Consider the following 22,692-nt stretch of genomic DNA (forward strand, 5'->3'; position numbering starts at 1 on the left):
AAATGACTGAAGATTTACGGGTACAGGACGACTTAACATGGGGAAAATGAGATTTTCTTTATTCATTCACTATAGTTATTTATCATTCCTTTAAGATCACACAATAACTTCTATTAAACACAGTTCAATCATTAATTCTGCACACTTATTTCATAATCATGGCACTTTTAAGCTGCAAGTCCTCTAAGAGTTGTCTTGAATCTTTACGATTCTCTCTCAAGAGCCTTGATGTGGATAGGTACGTACAGCAATCAGTAATCAGAGTTTGAACTGCATGTGCAAAATCACAAGGATTATTAAACATTTTTGCTGTCACTAATTACAAGCAATGTAACTGACAGAGTAGTATTGCTAATATTTCCTGTAATGAAAGCCACTTAATGGGGGATGTTTCACATTTGCAAGAACGATCTCACTTAAGTAATTAAGTTCATCGAAACACTTAGAAACTAACCTCTCGTCTGACGAAGGCAGTCTAAAGATGCAGTGGCAAATTCTCCAGATCTGTTGACAATGATATTCTGAATTATCGCTATACTGAGGGACTGAAACGTAATCACGTACCTGTGTTAAGTTAGAATACGTTTTCTAAAAACGAACTATTACGGTACTGTATGGCTACTTACATATTAATTACACTTTGTAATGTTTCTTTAACATAAAATTAAAGCAAAGGGAAGACAAATTTAAAACATACATATTAACGACAGTTTTCTTGAGATACAGTTTTCTGTGTGGACATGTGTAACTTTTCCATACGGTGATAAATCGCAGAAATTGCAGGAGTCCAGACATCGCAGGAGTCACAGAAATCACAGAAGTAGCAGAAGTCTCAGAAACAGCAGTGATAGAGTGCAGAGGAATAAAGACCTGGATTCCTTGACTGCGATTCTGAACTGCGACAAATCACAGTTAAGAATAATAGATATTGAAAATTAGCATTCACAGAAATCACTGATATCGGAAAATAATACTAATACATAATAAACTAATACATTGTAATGAAGGTATCATTTTTAAATGTATTTGGGAAAGTCGTTGACATAGCTTATAAAAAAGGAATGGACCTATTATCAATCACTGAGGCACTCCGAATTTAATATTCCTGACCCTTGATGTGTAACCTTTCAATGTTTCTCCATTAATGCGTATGACTCCAGCACACTGTATTCTGTTTTTTAAATAGGATGTAATAAGATGCAAAATTCTCCACTGACACCCTCCCTGGCCAATTTCGACAGGAGTACCTCATGATCAGCCCAAACAAAAGCCTTTGGCAGATCTAGGAAAATTACAGATACTCACTTGCTTTAATCAATTTTGGAAAGAACTTTCAGCATAAACGGTAGTGCTGTTGTTATGGTGCTATGACCATGCCTAAACCTATGGTGAAACTCTCCCAGGATTTGATGCATATTATAAAGCTCTGTCAAACATTTTATAACAATTTTTTTAATTAATTAACTAAAAACAGAAATTAAAGTGAGTAGTCTGTAATTTTCTACTAATTATCACCCATTTTGGAGAGAGGTGAAACAACTCCTAATTTTAGTACACCAGGCAACACACCTTCTTTTAAGACATTATTTATTAGATGCATCAAAAGAAATGCTGGACAATGTTGACATTGTTTAAATAAAAATGGAGAAATTTCATCCAAGCCAGCATATTTTTTGTTCTTACATTCTATGATGAGCTGCAAAATGTCCTTGAGTTCAACTTCAGGGATTTGATCAGGTTCAGAATTGACCTTAGCATGATTTCCAACATGTACTTTATCTGCAGTACAAAAGTCAGTTTCTGCAATATCTGTGAAACAGTTATTAAAATTGTTACTTATATTCAGAGTATTGGTGACAATATTGGTGTCAGATATCTGTACATTCATGTTATTTTTTAGTTTTGTTTTATTGTCTCTCATTCCATTTACAATGGACCAGCAGGTCTTTGAGATACAATCTGAGTTTTTAAGTTAATTCAGACTTCAATCGTTTGATTTGCTTCTGAAACTGGTACTTATATTGTTTGTAATTATCCCTGTGCTCCCTATCTTTTGTCTCTCTTTATATCATAATCATTTCTTCCATTTTTTCTTTCAGTTCTCTAGTAAAATTTTCAAATTCTATGAGTTTTTACTATAGTGCGTTATTCTTATTTATATTTGTCCTTCTCATAGGAATAGTCTTATTTAGATGAAAAGATAATGTATCTAGGAAGGCTTCCCATTTATTATTTACTCCTTGGACTTGTAATACTAAGTGGCAAATTTCCTGACTAAGTCTCTCTCTCAGGTTGGCAGTGTTGGTAATAGAGAGAGTTCTTCTGTATTCATAAATTACAAAAAAAAAGGATCTCCATTTAGCACCAATAGTTGGTGTATATGGTCAGAGATGTGACCATTTACAAGGGCAGCTGTAATAATATTCTCACAGTTGGTAATAATATGGTCTATAGAGCTTATACTGGTTCGAGTGATTCTCGTTGGCAGATGGCCTAACAGATCTTTTGCGTAAGAATAGATACAGTCTGTAAAGCATTTGCTTTCTCTGAAAAAACTATCAAAACAAGGCGATATGGAGCCAACATCAGAAGATGCTGACGATTTCAACATCTTGTCATCAGGAGAAAGTGATTTCAGTTTGTTGAACAATCAGGATGAAGCTTATCACCTGAGGGGCATTGATTTGCCATTTAGCAGTAGGCCTATAAATGTCATGTGACTAGGGCCTCCCATCAGGTAGACTGTTCACCAGGTGCAAGTCTTTCGATATGACGCCACTTCGGTGACTTGGGCGTCGACGGGGATCAAATGACAATGATTAGGACAACACAACACCCAGTCCCTGAGCAGAGAAAATCTCTGACCCACCCAGGAATCTAAACCGGGCCTTTAGAATTGACATTCTGTCGTGCTGACCACTCAGCTACCGGGAGCAGATGGCCTGTAAATGAGCAAGCTAAAATGGTCAGTGTAGAGAGTGGGGAGAAAAATAAAGGCAGTGTTTCAGGTGAGAGTAGTGTAAGACATTGTAGGAAGGTAACATTGTATGCATTTTATGGGATAATATTGAATTTCCTGGTATTGTGTCAAGTATGGATGATGACAGAGCTGTCCATTAGTGTATGCAGAAAAAAATTCTGGCAGGGACCTGATCAGAAAAACATTCTGCACTACAAATGAAGCAATATTAAGGGGAATATTAACATTCCAAAACGTGCAAAAACTTTTTTCATTAGTTTATTGTGTTGTTAAAAGAATTTTCCGAATAATATTATTTTTAAATCTATATCTAGGTATTATTTCAGGATCCTATGTCTTACCTGACACATATTAATAATGCATTTGTGTAGGGAAATAGAATATGAGTTCAAGTAACCCAAGCTCAGGGCTACTTGAATCCAGTTTTGTTTTGTTTTTTGTTAAATCATGAAATGCAAAGAAAAGGTAATAACTGTTGCAAATAGTAAGTAAAGAAGTTGCAGACTGATATCAATACATTTACCAGTACCAGTTTTTTTATAATTATGGTTTTACAAGAACTTGTTTCAAAAATATGAAAAGGCGGGTTTCAAGTAATCTTTATATCATCTTCGCATAGGTGATAAACTATTAAACCAATAATTTTGCAGTTGTTCTCGCTCATTCATTGTGTAATATTTGTTGGTAAGTACTCTTAATTTTTGTGAGGTTTTCCTACAGTTTATTTTGGTTGGAAACATATTTTGAACAGCCCAAAACGATAATATCAAGAACTCCATTATCTTTTGGATGTCACTGACGTGGGAGAGACTATCACTCCAGTCATGCATAAGTGTGCAGGGAAACACTTCTGTCCCAACGTTTTTCTAATAACTGATGTTACATACCGTCTTGGGAAATATTTCTGGTTATACAATGTCTTTTTGGTACACTGCAAAGAACTGAAGTAAACAAAAAGCCCTTTTTCTGTTGTGATATTTGCCACTGCTGTTGTCAGTATCCCTCTTTTTTTGAAACATGCTGAAATTCAGAATATGGAAGCTGTGTAAATAACAGATCCCCTTCTTTGATGCTTTCTTTTGCAAGACCATCTACTACTTCATTATGCCAAATATCTTAGTGCCCCTTTATCTACATTAGGTGTAAGGATTTATTTGCCTTGTTGGTTTTCATTATGAATTCCAGGACATCAAAAATATGGCAACTAGCAGCTTTCCTCTTTCAATGCCATAATTGTTCCAAAGCACGTCTAGAGTCAGTCAGAATTAGTATTTTGTTCTCTTTTTAGTTCTTAACTTAATCACTTCTTTAATTGCTGTTACTTTTGCAGTGTAAATACTACTTAATGGCGATAATAAAAAATATTACTCAACTGCAACCTAGAAGAGTAATATGTGTAACCAATTTATTCATGTGTTTTGGATCTTTTAGTACACATAAGCAAAAAATTTGGCGATTGCTTCCCAGGTACTTTATTGCATCACTATTAGCCCCAAACCGTTGACCCATTCTGTATGACAGATAAAAAAAACTTTTACGTTGGCAGACTATTTAATAATGTTTACTTTACAATTATAACATTTGGTTCTTCCATGTCATGAAGTTAAGGTCTTAGCCCTCTGCCTATCCACACTATCGGAAATCGCCACATATTAGGGACAGTAGCCGATTATCCATGACTATACTCCATTCATCATAAGAATAAACCTCATGTAAGCATTGCACTATGTATTTCTCCGCTTTTCCTGGAACCTCATTGGATTTCGTTTCATGTGGAGTGGAAGGCAAGCTGTCTTGACTACAGTCAAGTACGATAATGAGGAATGTTTTATGTTGTGCGTAAAGCATACATCGACTCAGCGATAATACAGGGCAACCGATGCACGTAACTTGGGCACCACAGCTCAGGGAAGTGATACAAGTAACATGCAGTGATGCGAGCAGTTGCAGTAAAGACTTAAAAACAGACGGGTAGAGAATAGTTTTAAATGTCATTTAATTTTAAATAGACGGAAATAATATATGGTAAAACTCCGACGATATGCTTCTTAGTTGACAGGGCAGAAAACATCATTCCCTCGATATTAGCTAACATATTACTGCAATTTAAAACAAGACTGACGAAAATTCTTGACTTTAGCAAGGATAATTTTTCTGCTGTGGCGTAAAAGCGCACTCCTGTGATTTTACCATGTAGTTAAAAATTGAATCCATGGAAGATATTACAGTCAGTCATCTGGTAATTTCTGAACTCCTTCCATATCGGGCTCTGAGGAATGCATTTCAGCACCGCTACGTTGATAATTAGGCAATCAGCAACAGAATCCAAAGCCACCAAAAAATCCACATTTACTCCTCCTCCTTTATGATGTGAAATTCTGCTTTTCGCCATCGTTCAGCATTGACATGTCACAAAACTTCGTGCATTAATTCCACTATGTTTGGCAGCTTAAATGTTGGCTATTTCTCATGACAAATCCTTTAACTTGCCTGCACATCAATTGTGTTGGGTTCAGTTTGTAGTATTACAGTGACCACTGCAAAAATGCAGCATATGTATAGTGTGTTTTCCGTGTTCCTACGGCACTTATCAGTCTGGCTCCTGTAAGAGTACATCTGTCCCACAAAACAATGGGCAGATTCAAACAACAAAAGTATTTGATTTTTCATTTTTCACCAAAAAATGTAATTGTGTGATTTTTTTATAACTTCAACAATCTTTTATAAAAATTGACAATTCAGAATATGTATTTCCAATGAAAACCAAAATTTCGGGTCCAATATGTAATTCGAAACCAGCAATCGTGCACTTTGCTTGAAAAATAATGGTTGACTACGAGTTGATTACAATATATTTGCTGAATTTCATATTTAAATGATTTTTTATATTCAAATGGAACAAAAAGTTATAGATCATGAGGAGATTTGAATCGCCACTAACCAGCTCACGTGAATGTCAATCTACGAAGCTACCGGTTACACGAGGGACACATTTTCAATGTGCCCTCTTATTTCTATTGTATAGAGTTCCTTGAAAAACGTCAAAGCTGATTTTTCTGCGTAATCTTGGGAAAAACATTAACAACTTTTTTTCTGACCATTAACGATGTTTCGCTCGCATATTGCACTACAAAGCAGGAAGCATTGTTATCCATTTTGGCGATACATATGAACAGCGAGACAATCAGAGCACAAGTAGCGTTTGCAGAGACTGTGACTGTACACAATTTTTTAAATAAAAACTACGTAGTTAAAGTACGATTAAGAAAAATGTTGATACCTGTTAATAAACCTGAATGTCTTAAAGTTTCATTTCCAGTGACATAGTAATAAGCTATCTGATACATAAGTTGGGCCTATTTCCAAGAGCAGAATAACACCAGTGTGCGTGAGCTACAGCTGCTGGCAGTCATCTCGTATGTGTTTGTTTATACCAGGTTATTCTTATGATGAACGAAGTAGAGCAAGATTATACAGGGTGGGTCAGAAAGGACTTTATATCTTTGAAATAATATAGAACTTTATTGCGATAACTTACAGAGGCGGTAGGTGTGCCATTTTGTGGGAAACAGCCTCTGGTTTGATTCATGTGGTGCATCAGTATCCCATTCCGTCACCAGGATCGCTAGTTTACAGTTAAAATGGCTACTTTCACTGCTGCAGTGTGAGTTTGGTCACATGACACGAACTCTGCAACAACTCTCGGTGTTCAGCGTAAATTTCGCACCAAATACGCTAAAGAACCTCTAAGTAGGCCTAAAGTTTACTCTTGGCACAAGAACTTTGTTGAGGTGGGTTGTTCACTGCGACATGATAAATCACCAGCTCGCCCATGTATTGATGATTATGTTGAACAGGTTAGGGAGAACTTTGCCCCCAGGCCACAAAAATCGACGCCATGTGGGTCTCGTGAGACGCCATTCTACAAAAGACTGTTTGGGGAGTACTGCATAGACGGTTACACTTCAAACCATACAGATTCACAATGACTCAGCACAGCAGTGATGCAGATAAAGTTACTCGTGGGGATTCTGTGCAGAAATGTTGCATCGGATAGACGATGCTGAGATATTGCTGAACACAATAATCCTCAGTTACGAGCCAACATTTTATATCAGTGGCATGAAATAACACCCATAACAACAGAATGTGGGACAGCAAGAATCTTTATGCAGTCCTGGAACACGTACATCACAATCCCAGAGCTAATGTGTTCTGTGTGTGCCCGCATCTCGTGGTCGTGCGGTAGTGTTCTCGCTTCCCACGCCCGGGTTCCCGGGTTCGATTCCCGGCGGGGTCACGGATTTTCTCTACTTCGTGATGGCTGGGTGTTGTGTGCTGTCCTTAGGTTAGTTAGGTTTAAGTAGTTCTAAGTTCTAGGGGACTTATGACCACAGCAGTTGAGTCCCATAGTGCTCAGAGCCATTTGAACCATTTTGTTCTGTGTGTTCACCAAATTGAAAGTATGCTGTTCTTTCTCTTCCATGAAGAAAACACACTGATATTGTGTACTTGGATATACTTGAAAACTTATAATTCTACGGATCAATTAAGATGACCGAGAGGGGATGGATCACTACCGGCAAAATGGTGTATCATCTCATTTCCTCATGGAAGTCCGAGGTTTTCTCGATAATCGCTTCCCAGATCGATAGATTGTCCATGAAGGGCGCCTCACATAGCCACCTTGCCCCCCAGACTTCACGCCACTTAATTTCTTTCCCTCTGATTTCGTTAAAGACTGTGTGTATGTTTCTCCCCTACCAAACAATTTAGCTGGCCTGAAAAATCGAATCTACATTGTTGTTGCACAAATTACGCCTCATTTTCTGCAACGAGTGTGGAACGAAAATAATTACTGCTTGGATGTTTGCCGCATCACAAATGGTAGTCACATCAACCAAATTGACACTTGACACTTTCATGTGAATCTTGAGGTTGTTTGCTACAAAGTGACACATTTACAGATTCTGTAAGTAATCTCAATAAATTTCTATACCATTCCAAGTTTGAAAAGTCCTTTTTGACTCATCCTGTATATTTCACTGGTATGCCACAAGCTACACGTAACTGTGTCACCACAATCAGGTCTTTTGCTTTCACCCTGGTAGCTTTCGCCACCTAACAGAAAAACCACTAACTTTGCATGTAACTTAGGCCCGTGGCTATCCCACAGATCAGTCTGTCACCACAACCAGACTTTTTGTTTTCACATTCATTGGCTTCACCAATTCGGCCCAAATTGTTGCATTCCAGGCTAATGACGAGTCCTGGTTATGCTACAGATCAGTTCGTTATCACAACCAGATTTCATACTTTCACACTCGTTGGCCTCGCCAACTCACAAACAAACTGTTGCATTAGGACTTTAGCCACGCCACAGATCAGTCTATCACCATAACTAGGTATTTTCTATCAATTCAGGCTGTGTTCTTCTTTCCCAGCCTAACCACACCCTCGAAAATAGCTAGATGTTATGAAAATACAGCCAAAAACAGTCTCAGGACACTCTTGGAAACTGCGACCTGTTTGTATAACAACAGTCAAATATTTGTAACAATGATGAAAATATATGTTAGCGTTTCACTTGCAGCGGTTTAACCCAAGATTTCTAAACTCTCCAAAAATTTTCGACTGCAATTGGTGCTAATTCGTGGTTGCCGCAAACAGTTTGAGTAGTATAATTTTCAGGGTAGGGTAGCTTTGCCAACCCTACGATCTGGGTACGATAATTTAAGATCGTGCATGAACATATGTACGCCCTTCAGCTCAAACACCTACTGTATGACCTTTTGAAATGCTTACTGTTGTTAAGATTTCATTTTTTATTGTTTTAAGTTTATAGTATATTTAATTTTTGACAATTTCTTTCACAAATACGATTTTGAGCATCCTATCTGCCATAAGTCGACTTAGGTCATTACCTTAGATGAATCCCCTGAAGAATTCACCATTTTGACTTCTTTGCTTCCTGTGTGATGCTCATACATAAGTGAAAAGGATTACAGTTATCTTGTTGGCTCAGATGTGCGATTTGTAATGTTTTAAGTAGTGCAAAACTGTGTCAATGGAAGCTGAAGAGAGTGACAGTGGTGCTACTGCTCCCAAGACATCTACAACAGACGTGTTTAAATGTAAGAGAGGAAAACAAAAATGTAAAAAGGTCTGGGAAACTAATCATGAATTTAAAGTTTGCTCGTATGCTGAAGAATCGAACTCTGAAAGGGGTAGAAGTAGAATCTGTAATGTAACTTTAGTGCCTGAATTGGGATGCATTAAAAACATTCTAAAAGTGAAAATCATGTCAAAAAAGTGAAGGTGGTGTCCTCTAAAATCAAACAATTTTGAGTACATTTGTGGAATCAGTTTCATCTGAACCATCTTTAAATAAGCAGGCTCACATTGCTGAAATAAGTTGGCAGAAAACAATCTTCCTTTCAATGTCATAGATCCCCTGAAGGGCATAGTTAAGAACTATTTTCCTGATTCTAAAATCACCTATTCTATACATTTTTGTCGCATTAAACGTTCCCAGATGGTAACGAACGTGATAGGAAAGATTCATAAGAACGAATTTTCAGAAAAAAATGCAACATAAAATTCTGTGTTCTTACTGATAATTCACCATTCTTGATCTGTTGAAACGTCATGTGTCGTGGTTAGATATTTTGATAAAGACATATAGAATTGAAAGTAAATGTGGAATATTTGCGAAATTTTTAAGCAGGGTAAATATGATAACAAAAAGAAGCTGTAACAAGGAAAAACTTTTATTCTAACCTAACACTTTCATTTTGTCAGTACAATATTTCTTAAAACAAAGTTATAGGATTTGGTTCTGATGGTTGTAATTCTGTGATGCGGTCAAGAAACTTTGTTGCTACTCCGTTAGCTGTAAAAATGCCTTGGACTAATTATTCTCAAATGTGCCAGTTAAGATTGTAAATGTCTTCCCAGACGTTGTGAAGACCTAGCCAGAAACATTCACAACTATTTTAAAGCTATTGCTAAGAGACAGGTACAACTGCATGAATTTCACAAGTTTTTAAATATCAAAACTCATAAATTGTTGCATCCATCAAAAACAAGAGGGTAATCTTTGTAGGCAGTTGCAGTGATAATTACAAAACAGCATCCATCTCTGTTTCGATTCTAAACACGTCGAGGAGAGGCTGACTGCAGCAGAAGCAATTCACCAGCGCCTCAATGACAATTTTTAAAAATTATTGTATTCATTTTTGGCCTACATTTTACCAGACTTCACAGATTTAAATAAGTATGTCCAGAGTTGTAAATTTTTTATTATTGACTTACATGAAAAGATGATAGAAATGTGCAAGGAAATGTTGCTTTTCTGCATGGAATGACGGTATGTTGTAACCAATAAGTCGGTTGACATTAAACCCAACAACTGGTCAAAGTTTATTTCTGACAGCAAAATGTATTTAGAAGATAAAGTTCTGAAGGCAGGTCAGAAAATAGAAATATGTAATGAATGGGATGCCATGAAAGACTTTTACTGCGGATTTAGGGATTTCAAACAGACGGGATGTTCAGAACTGAAAAAGACATATAACTTTGATGAGGATTTATTATCATTGCTTGCAGTTTTGACACCTAAAAGGGCTCTTTCAAACACAGAAAGAGGAAAAAAACTGCCTCTCTTTTACAGCTTATGTCAAAATTGCCAAGTATACTCTATCTATATGATAACAAGGAACTAAAATTAATCGGTGATGACTAGAGGAAACTTCCTATCGCAAAAATAGAGGAAAATATTAAGAACTGGTCAGAAGTGCATGTATTTTTGAGGAGCCTACACAACCTGAAAATATTATTTGGCGAGAAAGAATTTCCAGCCCTACCAGAGTTTACACTCTCATGTTGATCCCTTCCACATTCAAATGCTGTCTGCAAAAGAATTTTTAGTAAGATGAGTCTTATAAAAGTGAACAACAAGAATAGGTTTGTTACTTTCGCAGTAATTGGATTTCTGCTGGTACTCGTCACACATTGGCTGGCAAGCATTTATTTTTATTTATTTATTAAATAATTATTATTTATTAAATAATAATTATGAATCATTATTTATTATTACTTTATTATCTTTTATTAAATAAATAAATAAAAATAAATGCTTGCCAGTCAGTATGTGATGAACAGTAGCTCATGTAAAAATTTCGTTCCAACTGAAACATGTTATGTTGCAATAAATAGCAAATCAAGCGTAGTCTTAGAAAGATCAGCTAATAAAATATTTGTGGACATTAATCACTGGTTCCTAGCCAATTCTTTGTCACTAAACTTTGAAAAAACACACTACATGCAGTTCAGAACTTGTAAGGGGTGTCCCACGAGTATATGTCTAACATACGATGACAAGAAGGTAGAAGAAGTGGACAGTGTTAAATTCTTGGGATTATAGCTTGATAATACATTCAACTGGGAGGAGCACACCACAGAACTGCTGAAGCGTCTTAACAAATGTCTGTTTGCAATGCGAATTTTGTCAGACATAGGGGATATAAAAATGAAAAAGCTGGCATACTATGCTTACTTTCATTCTATAATGTCATATGGGATTATTTTTTGGGGTAATTCATCAAGCCAAGCTAAAGTTTTCCAGGCACAAAAACGTGCAGTAAGAGTTATATGTGGTGTGAACTCAAGAACATCCTGCAGAAGCCTGTTTAGGGAACTAGGGATACTAACTACTGTTTCCCAATATATTTATTCCTTAATAAAATTTGTCATTAAAAATATATCACTTTTTCAAACCAACAGCTCAATTCATGGAATCAATACTAGAAATAAGAATAATCTTCACAAGGATTTAAAGTCACTTAGTCTTGTACAAAAAGGTGTGCATTATTCAGGAACACACACTTTCAATATCTTGCCTGCAGCCATAAAATGCTTAACAACCAATGAAATTCAGTTTAAGAGAAGCCTAAAGGATTTATTGGTGGCCAACTCCTTCTACTCCATTGATGAATTTCTCAGTAAAACCAACTGATAAATACAATATAACTTCTGCACAATTTCAGTGCAGTAATATGTTCATTGTAAATGTGTATGTGTGTGTGTGTGTGTGTGTGTGTGTGTGTGTGTGTGTGTGTGTGTGTGTGTGTGTGTGTGTGTCAGTATACTCTTTCAAAGCAACAGTGCATTCAAAATTATCACAAACACATCTCCCTTTAGACCCTTAGTGAACGTAAGTTTAATATACTTCTCTAGAATATAGAGTTCTTAGGGTTGAAATACCAGAAGCTTGAATTGTAGCTACTACTGATTCTAGAACTAGTAAAGGTCTTTGGCCCATATTTAGTAAGGAAATTAAATTCATTGCTATTGCAAGTCCTGTGTTTCCTAATAAAGTTTGCAGTAAATGACCAGCAATTATGTTTGCAGCTAATCATATTGTTAATGTTCCTGGTTGAATAACATTTCTAATTGTTTCAATTAAAATCATGTATATTAGTGCAAGTGGGGTACCTTGCGCTACAAGGTGTTTAAATATGTGGTTGGTGTGATAATTTATCCAAATAATATAAATCTTTATCATATAGCTAATGCAACTGCAAATGTCAACGATAGGTGTATTGTTCTGATGAAAATATAAGGGAATGATCACATAAAGTTAGTAAATAGTTTCATGATAAAAATTGAGATAAAGATGAATGTTGTTACATTAAATGGTTTTTTCCTAATAAAGCTTGTGCAAAGTTAAATTTAATTTCTTTCAAATGATATTAATCTGTGATGATGTAAATCAGAACAGTGACGGGTTTAGTAGTAGTCCTAAGAATATTGCAGTTCAATTTAATGATAATTTAAAGATGTTAATAGATGACTCAAATGTTGAGAATAAATTTGTTACCATTTACAGATTAGGTTTTTTATTGCAATTGTTCTTTTTCTGTGCTTCTTCTAAGGTTTAGTTTAAAAGAGAAAAGTTTATTTGGTTGAATAAAATCAAATTGGCTGAGAATATAATAAATAGGGAGAATCATATTAGTGGCGACATTTTAGGGATTTAGCTTGAAAATTCCCCATCTGAAGCAGGCGTTAACTTACTGTTCTTTGATTTAAGAGTCCATTACTTACTTTCAGTCACCTCATTTTTCAAGGAGTACTAATTATTTACTTATTTTAGATTGACACTCTAATGTTAAGTTTTAACTAACTCCTTATATTGACTTAGATAATCACTTGATAAATATGTTCACTGACATTCTTTCAATTACAGTTGTTATAAATCTATGATTTTATCTCCAAATTTCTAAATATTGGGCAAAAAATTAATCCAGGCCGATCCTTGGTTTAGTCGCCCGTGTGTGGCATCAGTTTTAGCCCCTAATGTTGGAAGAAATATTCTCATGCCTATGCTCCAAATAGAAAGTATAAAGTACTAATATCCTTATAGGTTGTTGAGAATTATAAATTTTGCAGTAATATGGCTGAAGTTGTAGGTGGTACACTAATCATTATAGGTCTTATACTTAGTTGTGACTCTAGACTGCAGTTCTAGAGCTGTAAATTATTACTACATCCTAAATGATTGTTTTTAATTAAAATTTTGAAGCTTATTACTTTAAGTAACTTAAGTCATTAGTATAGTGAAATTAAGGTTAATGTTGAAATTAATCCTATTTTTGAAATTGTAACTGTTATAGGAGCAACAAATCTTAATGTGTTGAATTTAAAGTTCATTTACGATGATTTTTTCTACAAATAATATTCATACTGTGTGATTTATTTATATTCATTTTTAATGTTCTTCTTGTAGCTATTTGTGTTTTAATTAGTGTCCCTATTTTTAATTTTATTGGAGTGTAAGGCTTAGGCAATATACAAATTCTACAGGATCCAAATTAGGTAAGGTTTGTTGGTTTTCCGCAGCCTGTTAGTGATGCAATCAAATTAATTTGTAAGGAGGAACCAATTCCTATTATGTCAAATTACTTGTTTTATTATTTTTCTCTTGTTATCAATTTAATAATTTCTTTAGCTTTTGAGTAATTTTCCATCATTTTTTGTTTTGTATTAGATCAGGTGTTTATCTTGTAATAATTGTTGGTTGATCATAAAAATTCCAATTATTCTTTACTGGGTTCTTCAGGTTTTGTTACTCAAACAATTTCATATGTAGTTAGATTGACTTTAATTTAACCACCTTTAATTATTTTAGTTGGTAGATTTAATATATTTATTTTACGAGTTATCAACTTTATTGTTGATTTATTACTACTTCTTTGCCTTTGGGTCTGAGTTGTTTTGCTTCTTCCTTGGCTGAAACTGACCAAAACCGTTTTCATTTTGCTGATGGGGCATCTGAATTATTTTCAGGTTTTGATATTGAATATGGGGCACTGGTTTTGCTTTGATTTTTTTTAAGCAGAGTAACCTGCCTTGCTGTGCTGGTACTGCGAACGGCTGAGAGCAAGGGGAAACTACAGCCATAATTTTTCCTGAGGGTTGCTTTACTGTATCCATGGAGAGCTGCATCAAATCAGTCTCTGGACTGAAGACCAGAACAACGAACAGCCTAGAATTGTGTATATAAGTATATTATTTGCTTTAATTTTTAGGAGACAATTTTTACTCTTTTATATTTTTTATTAAGCTTGCTATTGTATCTTATGTATTTATTTGGGTCTGGGTAACTTTACCATTTCGTTATAATAAGTTGATATATTTAGCTTGAAAGAGTTTTTTTTACCTATATCGCTAATTTTTTTGTTTCCTTTATTAATCTGAAAATTTTATCCATCTCAGTTATTTAGTGACATTTTAAGAAAAATGAACAGAAGATTTAAACTTCCAGTTTTATGTTTTCAAAACATATCCTTTCCTAAGCTAATTAACTTATTTCTATTACTCAATTAACTAATCTCAAGCATTTGCTACATGAACATCAATTATGAAGAAGGTAAAGTAATTGATTCTTAAGATTTGTCCTGTTATAACATAAGGTTCTTTAACTAGCTGCTTATCAAATCATGTAAGCAAACATTCAACAACTACTATTATTCAAAAATGCATTTGAGTAATAGGATAGAACTGAATATCCCAGATTTGTGTTTTATTATAGAATGATAAAACTATTAAGACTCTAACTGATAAGAATGATGCAATAACATCTCCTAATTTATTAGAAACTGATCGTAAGATAGAGTAAGCAAATAAAAATTATAATTCTGGTCGGATGTCGACTGGCGTTTCTAAAGGGTTAGCAGGCACAAAATTATCTGGATCTTCTACAAGGTAAGGATTAATTAGGCATATTTTAATTAATAATGATTTTATTAACAATTTTAAATTCTGAACCACAATACTAGGACTAAAAATAATTTTACATAACATTTTTATATCAATACTTATAATAAGAAAACGGGAATGGAAAAAAATATTGAACAACAGAAAATCGGTTCGGTATTGACAGCTATAAGCTGGCAAAAAGTAGAATTGACATTTATTTCTCAGAAGTGAAGATGGAAGAATAAATTTTTTAAAAGTGCCTGTTGATTTTAGATGTCACCTTTAATTTTTTATTTGCCAACAAAACATCACATCTAATATTAATTGTTGTGTAGTGTTTTTCGAGAACTACATTTCTAATATTTTTGCAATGTCATATTTAGTTACAGGCTATTGTAGTGTAAGGACATAAGTTTTGTACAAATGATTTTCTTTTGACATATGACCATGTGCAGACTTCGTCACCAACGTCAGTTACAAAACACTTCAAAATTATTTAAACTCTTTTTAAAGTTGTCTCTGAATGGTTCTTGAACGAAACTGCAATTAAAACATCATCATTTGAGTCGTATGCGCAGAATTACGTCACTCAGTCGAATTGGTTTGTGCAAACTTTTTCAATTTAGATGTCGTTTGTTTCTTCTCAGAAATTATATTAATGCAAGTTATCTGCTTTAATAAATAATAAAACCACATTGATTAAACTTTCAAGACTCAAACTCGTGATGAACATTGTCAAAAATTAATAATCTTGTCAAATAAATCAATAATACTTCTTCCTTAACATAATTCTTCAAAATAAACTTTCGGAACACGTATTTAAACTTTTGTAGTATACACTAGTTTATTATCTTCATATATTCTATATATATAGACGTGAACATGAGCCTTGACAAGATAGGACTGAACATTTACAACATGATTAAACTTTCTATGATGTCATTGTTGTAGAAACATCACAAATTCTTATTTTTTCAGTTTTTAGAAGCACGACACAACAACTCGGTTTCAGGATCTTGTTGCTGTTTGGATGTTGACCCGCGACATATAGTGGCCAGCAATTTTCTCTCTGGTCCCGGTTAGTGCAGATGCTGTCTCCGTTCGTTGCGCTGTCCTCTCCGTACATGAAACATAAAAATAAATACAAAACTTTAGATAATTCACAACCATTACAAATATTACAAAATACATAAACAAAACACTAAATTTAACTTATATTCACCTGCAAACTGGGCTGACACTGGTGGATGGGTGACACTTCAATTTCGCGTCCCACTACACTATTTACCTAAAATTACAAGATATTTACTGCACATAAAAAAATTAGAGAATTGTGATAACAACTGTGTCAACTTACTGAAGTTGGCACAAAATCTTGTTGAGTTAACAAGTGAATTTTCAAACAGCAACTCAGCAATAAATACAAAGCTAAATACAGTTCTCAATTCAAATACAAGATTAGAAAAAATATTTATTGCCTTCTACTAAGCACTTTGAAAAACGAAATGAAGAAACCCCTGAAAACAGCATGGAGTATCTAGAAAGTTATCCCTCAAAACCGCAAAAATAAGTTCATGAACAAGACAATGACATGAACTCACATAATCAAAGCATAACCAGGAAACAAATGAAGTGTTATACATTGGACCTTTCAAGACATCAACAAACAAGATAACAGTAGTGATTTCCTCAAACATTTATCCGATAGTCAACAACAATACGTTATAGAAGATTGCAGTTCAAATGTAAGTGAGAAAGACTCCATCGAAATTAAAATATATATGTGCAGTGACCATCAAGGTAGATAGATAGATAGATAGAGATTAGTGTTTAACGTCCCGTCGACAACGAGGTCATTAGAGACGGAGCGCAAGCTCGGGTGAGGGAAGGATGGGGAAGGAAATCGGCCGTGCCCTTTCAAAGGAACCATCCCGGCATTTGCCTGAAGCGATTTAGGGAAATCACGGAAAACCTAAATCAGGATGGCCGGAGACGGGATTGAACCGTCGTCCTCCCGAATGCGAGTCCAGTGTGCTAACCACTGCGCCACCTCGCTCGGTCCCATCAAGGTATAACATATATATTTGCACTGACTTAATACGGACAAATAACATTTCAAGTAAACACAAACACACTGCAGCATACATAAATAGCAACAATTGAATGAAACTGAAAAACAACCAATGTTACAATCTAAATATTCCTAACAATTTTGCGAATACCACTGATGAAAACTTTGCCAAAGATACAGATGCATTTTTCCAAAAAGTACACAAGAAAAAGGGAAAAAAATTAATATTTTTAGCAATGATGCAAAAGCTTTCTTGTGTTCTGAAGGGAAAAAATATCTTGAGACTGCGGCTCATGAACACAAGCATTCATTAAAAAAATGCATTACTAAAGGAGCCCTAAAATGTTCAATAATATCGTGAAACTGTCAATATACTGGATGTCTAAGACGCATATTGACGTGTTGTCAATGCTAGCAACATTGATGAGCAGTATTGATGGACCTAAAAATATTCTGAGTATTGTCAATACATACTGAACATGCAAGGTCAAGTATTGACTGTTTGACAGTATTCTCCATTTATATGTCAACAGAGCTTAGGAACCGGCCATGCAGCATTAGTGTGCACTGTTTATTTTCGAATACGCTGTTGTGTAAACCATACCTCAGATTCAATTTTTATGGAGTCTTACAATGCAAAACAATTTTAATAGGCCTATGCAAGGGTATTCACTGTACATACCACTTAAGAATTGTTAACAGAGGATTCTCCATGGCACTGTTTACTTCTTAATTTGAAAATATAGTATAAATGGGTGTATTACTACGAGTTCGGAAAAACGCTCACATTTCGTGAAATATGCCATATATCAGCAATGACTAGTTAGAGGTCTGCAAAATACATGTCAGTTTCAACAAATTATCACAACGCAAAAAATAACCTATTGTACGATAATTGCCTGAACAGATTCTTGTCAGGCAGATATAATCACTTCACAGCTTTCCACAGAATTTTTCTAATTGTACTAGCTGATATTACAGAACTAAACTTTGACCATTAGAATGACCTGTCTGTCGTCAGCCTACTCCTATTCTCTTGTTGGCTGCGGTTGCCTCTTTCATTAAAGTATTTTGTTTCTCTATTTTATCTCATGTCAGTGCTAATAACTGCACATACGACTCAGGTCTCATCAGAAAACAATTTATGAAACCTTTCAGGTCCATGGTTCTGACTTCAGTCAGTAAATTGACATGAGACCAGTCGCTCCTTTTATCCAACCATTCTTCGGACCCATTTCGTCTTTTCTGTTGTTTTTTGTTGCTTGCATGATATATATAGCTAATTTAACTGCAGCACACGTTTTCTTTTCGGTTTTCGACATTTTAACTTTGTAAAATCGCGTTATCTACTGACAATGTTTGTCAGTGTAGTTGACAGTGTGAGATCGCTTCAATATACTGAAGGTTTACAAACTAGAATTGTCAATAAATATTGAACATGTGAATGTCCTTTAAGAATGTAGGCTAACTAACCAGAATTCTGTTGCATCTTGAAATGCCAATTCTAAATGCAGAATCAAAGCAATATTTGACACAGAAGATGAACAAGGTATGCTATATGGTGAGAAAAGGGTATGGCTACAGAGTCAAAATGGCACAACGCTTGAAAATATCATTAACTCCCTTAAAAAGACCTTTCTCAATCATAGTAACTGCAGAGACTAAATGCTTGAAACAAAGGGATTTAATAACAGTTTCAGAGTTATTGTTCTCCTTGAGCTTAGGGATGAAGTAATGGATAACACTACATGGCACATAAATATTGTGATAAAGCATTTTTTATTGCAGGGAATGGCCAATATTCCTGTGAAATAAGCTCTTCTGTTACAGGCAGACACCAAGAGCATTAAGTTTAAAGTGATCACATACTGCTCAGAATGTCACTTCCATAGTTATAAGCAGTGGCAATGTAGTAGTAGTAACAGCAGTAGAGGTAGTAGATTTATTCATCTGAAGATCTCTTTTACAAGGATAAATGACATGTCAAAGTATTTACAAATTCAGATCAATTTAAAATAAGCTAATTCGTATACACATATTTTTACAGACTTCTAGTTAGAGACTATCATTAGATTTACTCCTGGTATCCAATACTTTTTTTTACAAATAATTTATTAAGTAATGTAATGCCACATCTACATCTACATCTACATGATTACTCTGCAATTCACATTTAAGTGCTTGGAAGAGGGTTCATCAAACCACAATCATACAATCTACCTCCCATTCCACTCCCGAACACCTAAACCTTTCTGTTCGAGCTCTGATTTCTGTTATTTTATTTTGATGATCATTCCTACCTATGTAGGTTGGGCTCAACAAAATATTTTCACATTCGGAAGAGAAAGTTGGTGACTGAAATTTCGTAAATAGATCTCGCCGTGACGAAAAACGTCTTTGCCTTAATGACTTCCATCCCAACTCGCATATCATATCTGCCACACTCTCTCCCCTATTACGTCATAATACAAAACGAGCTGCCCTTTTTTGCACCCTTTCGATGTCCTCCGTCAATCCCACCTGGTAAGGATCCCACACCGTGCAGCAATGTTCTAACACAGGACGATCGAGTGTAGTGTAAACTGATTCTTTAGTGGACCTGTTGCATCTTCTAAGTGTCCTGCCAATGAAACGCAACCTTTGGCTCGCCTTCCCCACAATATTATCTATGTGGTCTTTCCAACTGAAGTTGTTCGTAATGTTTACACCCAGGTACTTAGTTGAATTGACAGCCTTGAGAATTCTACTATTTATCGAGTAACCGAATTCCAACGGATTTCTTTTGGAACTCATGTGGATAACCTCACACTTTTCGTTATTTAGCGTCAACTGCCACCTGCCACACCATACAGCAATCTTTTCTAACGATTGCTGTATGACGGTAAATTACAGCATCATCTGTGAACAACCTAAGAGAACTGCTCAGATTGTCACCCAGGTCATTTATATAGACCAGGAACAGCAGAGGTCCCAGGACGCTACCCTGGGGAACACGTGATATCACTTCAGTTGTACTCGATGATTTGCCGTATATTACTATGAACTGCGACCTTCCTGACAGGAAATCACGAATCCAGTCGCACAACTGAGACAACACCCCATAGGCCCGCAGCTTGATTAGAAGTCGCTTGTGAGGAATGGTGTCAAAAGCTTTCCGGAAATCTAGAAATATGGAATCAACTTGAGATCCTCTGTCGATAGCGGCCATTACTTTGTGCGAATAAAGGGCTAGCTGCGTTGCACAAGAACGATGTTTTCTGAAACCATGCTGATTACGTATCAATAGATCGTTCCCTATGAGGCGATTCATAATGTTTGAATACAGTATATGCTCCAAAACCCTACCGCAAACCGACGTCAATGATATAGGTCTCTAGTTCGATGGATTACTCCTACTACGCTTCTTAAACACTGGTGCGACCTGCGCAATTTTCCAATCTGCAGGTACAGCTCTATCGGTGAGCGAGCGGATGTATATGATTGCTAAGTAGGGAGCTATTGTGTCAGTGTAATCTGAAAGGAACCTAATCGGTATACAATCTGGACCTGAAGATTTGAGTTGCTTCGCAACCCATAAGGTATCTACTTCTAAGAAACTCATGCTAGCAGCTGTTCGTGTTTCAAATTCCGGAATATTCCATTCATCTTCCCTGGTGAAGGAATTTCGGAAAACTGCGTTCAATAACTCCGCTTTAGCGGCACAGTCGTCGGTAACAGTACCATCGGCACTGTGCAGCGAAGGCATTAACTGCGTCTTGCCGCTTGTGTACTTTACATACGACCAGAATTTCTTCGGATCTTCTACCAAATTTCTAGACAATGTTTCGTTGTGGAACCTATTAACTGTTCACTCATAATGCATAGCTTGGGGGTAAGTATTTCTAGAACGGAAAAACTAAGGAAAAGAACATAAAGTGAAAGTGTTATGTGGAATGTTGGATATTTTATAATTATTATTATTATTTATTTGTATAAATTTTTTTATCAAACCCCTACTCTGTTTTAGCTAAGTAATCTTCAATGTATAAAATGTATTGCATAACAGGTACTTTTTAGCTGCCTTTTAAAATAACTGTATTTTTTCATATTCTTTGATCTCTTCTGGTAATTTATTGTACAGTTTTATTCCTCAGTAGCAAATGCTGTTTTGAGTGTCATGTTTATTTTTTCTAGGTAAATGTAAGTTGAGTCTATCTCTCGATGTGTGGTCGCGGACAGAGCTGTTTGTGCATTAATTACCAATGTTATCTTTGATGTGTACAACCGACTGGTAAGTGTATTCACATGGAGCATTTAAAATGCGCAGTGATTTGAACAGATCTTTACAATGAGCTCAATTAGTATTTTTGGTTATTATTCTTATGGCTCTATTCTGGAGTTTAAAAGATGTGTTCATATTTTGTGCATTTGTTCCCCAAAAAAGAATGCCATAGCTACGAACTGAGTGTACATATGAATAATATGTAACTAAAAGACACTGCATGTTACACACTAATGATAGGATTCGAAGGGCATAACATGCTGATGACATTCTGTTCACAGGTACCTTTGTGTGTTCACACGACTTCAACTGAGAATCAATATTCATTCCTAGAATTTTTATATTTGTTATACAGTCTATAGAGGTGCCATCTACATTTAATTTAACATTGTTATTTTTCCTCTTCAAACTGAAATTCATGGCATCAGTTTCCTTTGTGTTCAATGTCACTTTATTGCTTATTGACCAATCATAAACTTCCTTGATAGTTTCATTTGCTTTCTTGGCAAGGAGTTCTCTTGTTTTCTCAGTGATTGTAATATTGCTATCATCACCAAAGAGAATTTTTTCGCCATGAGTATCACTACTGGGAAAGTCATTGATGTATATCAGGAACAGTACTGGTCCTAATGTGCTACCTTGCAGAATCCTTATATTAATGTATTTTGGGTCTGATAAGTGTTTCACTAAATGTTTAGATCTATTTGAAGTATGTGTTATCTCTACTCTTTTACCCGATCTGTTAGGTATGATCAAAACTAGTCATTAACTATCCATCTTATTCCTAATGCTTCTAATTTATTTTATAGGATCTGTATCAAACGCCTTAGAAAGATCCAAAAATATGCCAGTGACACACTCATCTTTATCAAGAGCATCAAGTACAACTTTTGTGAATTCTACTATAGCTGACTCCGTATTTTTGTCTCTTCAGAAACCAAACTGTGTTTGCTTAAAAGATTGTATTTATTCGGGTAATTCATTAATCTGTCTTTCATAATTGTTTCTACTATTTTTTAGACTGCCGACAGCAGGGAAATGGGCCAGTAATTTTGTATGTCTTCTGCATTAACTTTCTTAAGCAAAGGAATAACTCTTGCCTGTTTTAACTGCTCTGGA

General features: G+C 35.3%; 1 protein-coding gene across 1 annotated transcript; it reads right to left on the minus strand.

The window, feature by feature from the left end:
- Positions 1-15,172: 15,172 nt before the first annotated feature.
- LOC124622945 (cytochrome b-like) lies at positions 15,173-16,938 on the minus strand. Its single transcript, XM_047148736.1, has 2 exons — positions 16,727-16,938; positions 15,173-15,323 (listed from the first exon to the last, which is right to left on the minus strand). Exons 1-2 carry the CDS (start codon positions 16,936-16,938, stop codon positions 15,173-15,175), a joined length of 363 nt encoding a protein of 120 aa, XP_047004692.1.
- Positions 16,939-22,692: the final 5,754 nt, after the last annotated feature.

The sequence above is a fragment of the Schistocerca americana genome, chromosome 7 (genome assembly GCF_021461395.2).
Source record: "Schistocerca americana isolate TAMUIC-IGC-003095 chromosome 7, iqSchAmer2.1, whole genome shotgun sequence".
In the NCBI taxonomy this organism is placed as follows: Eukaryota; Metazoa; Arthropoda; class Insecta; order Orthoptera; family Acrididae; genus Schistocerca; species Schistocerca americana.

Bases quoted from the DNA above. Each gene is read 5' to 3' on its own strand.
- LOC124622945 (XM_047148736.1), bottom strand. From the start codon at position 16,938: ATGTTTGAGGAAATCACTACTGTTATCTTGTTTGTTGATGTCTTGAAA. The intron at 15,324-16,726 runs GTAGAAGGCAAT...AATTATTTTTAG, and splicing joins TTCGTTTTTCAAAGTGCTTA to TCCTAGTATTGTGGTTCAGA.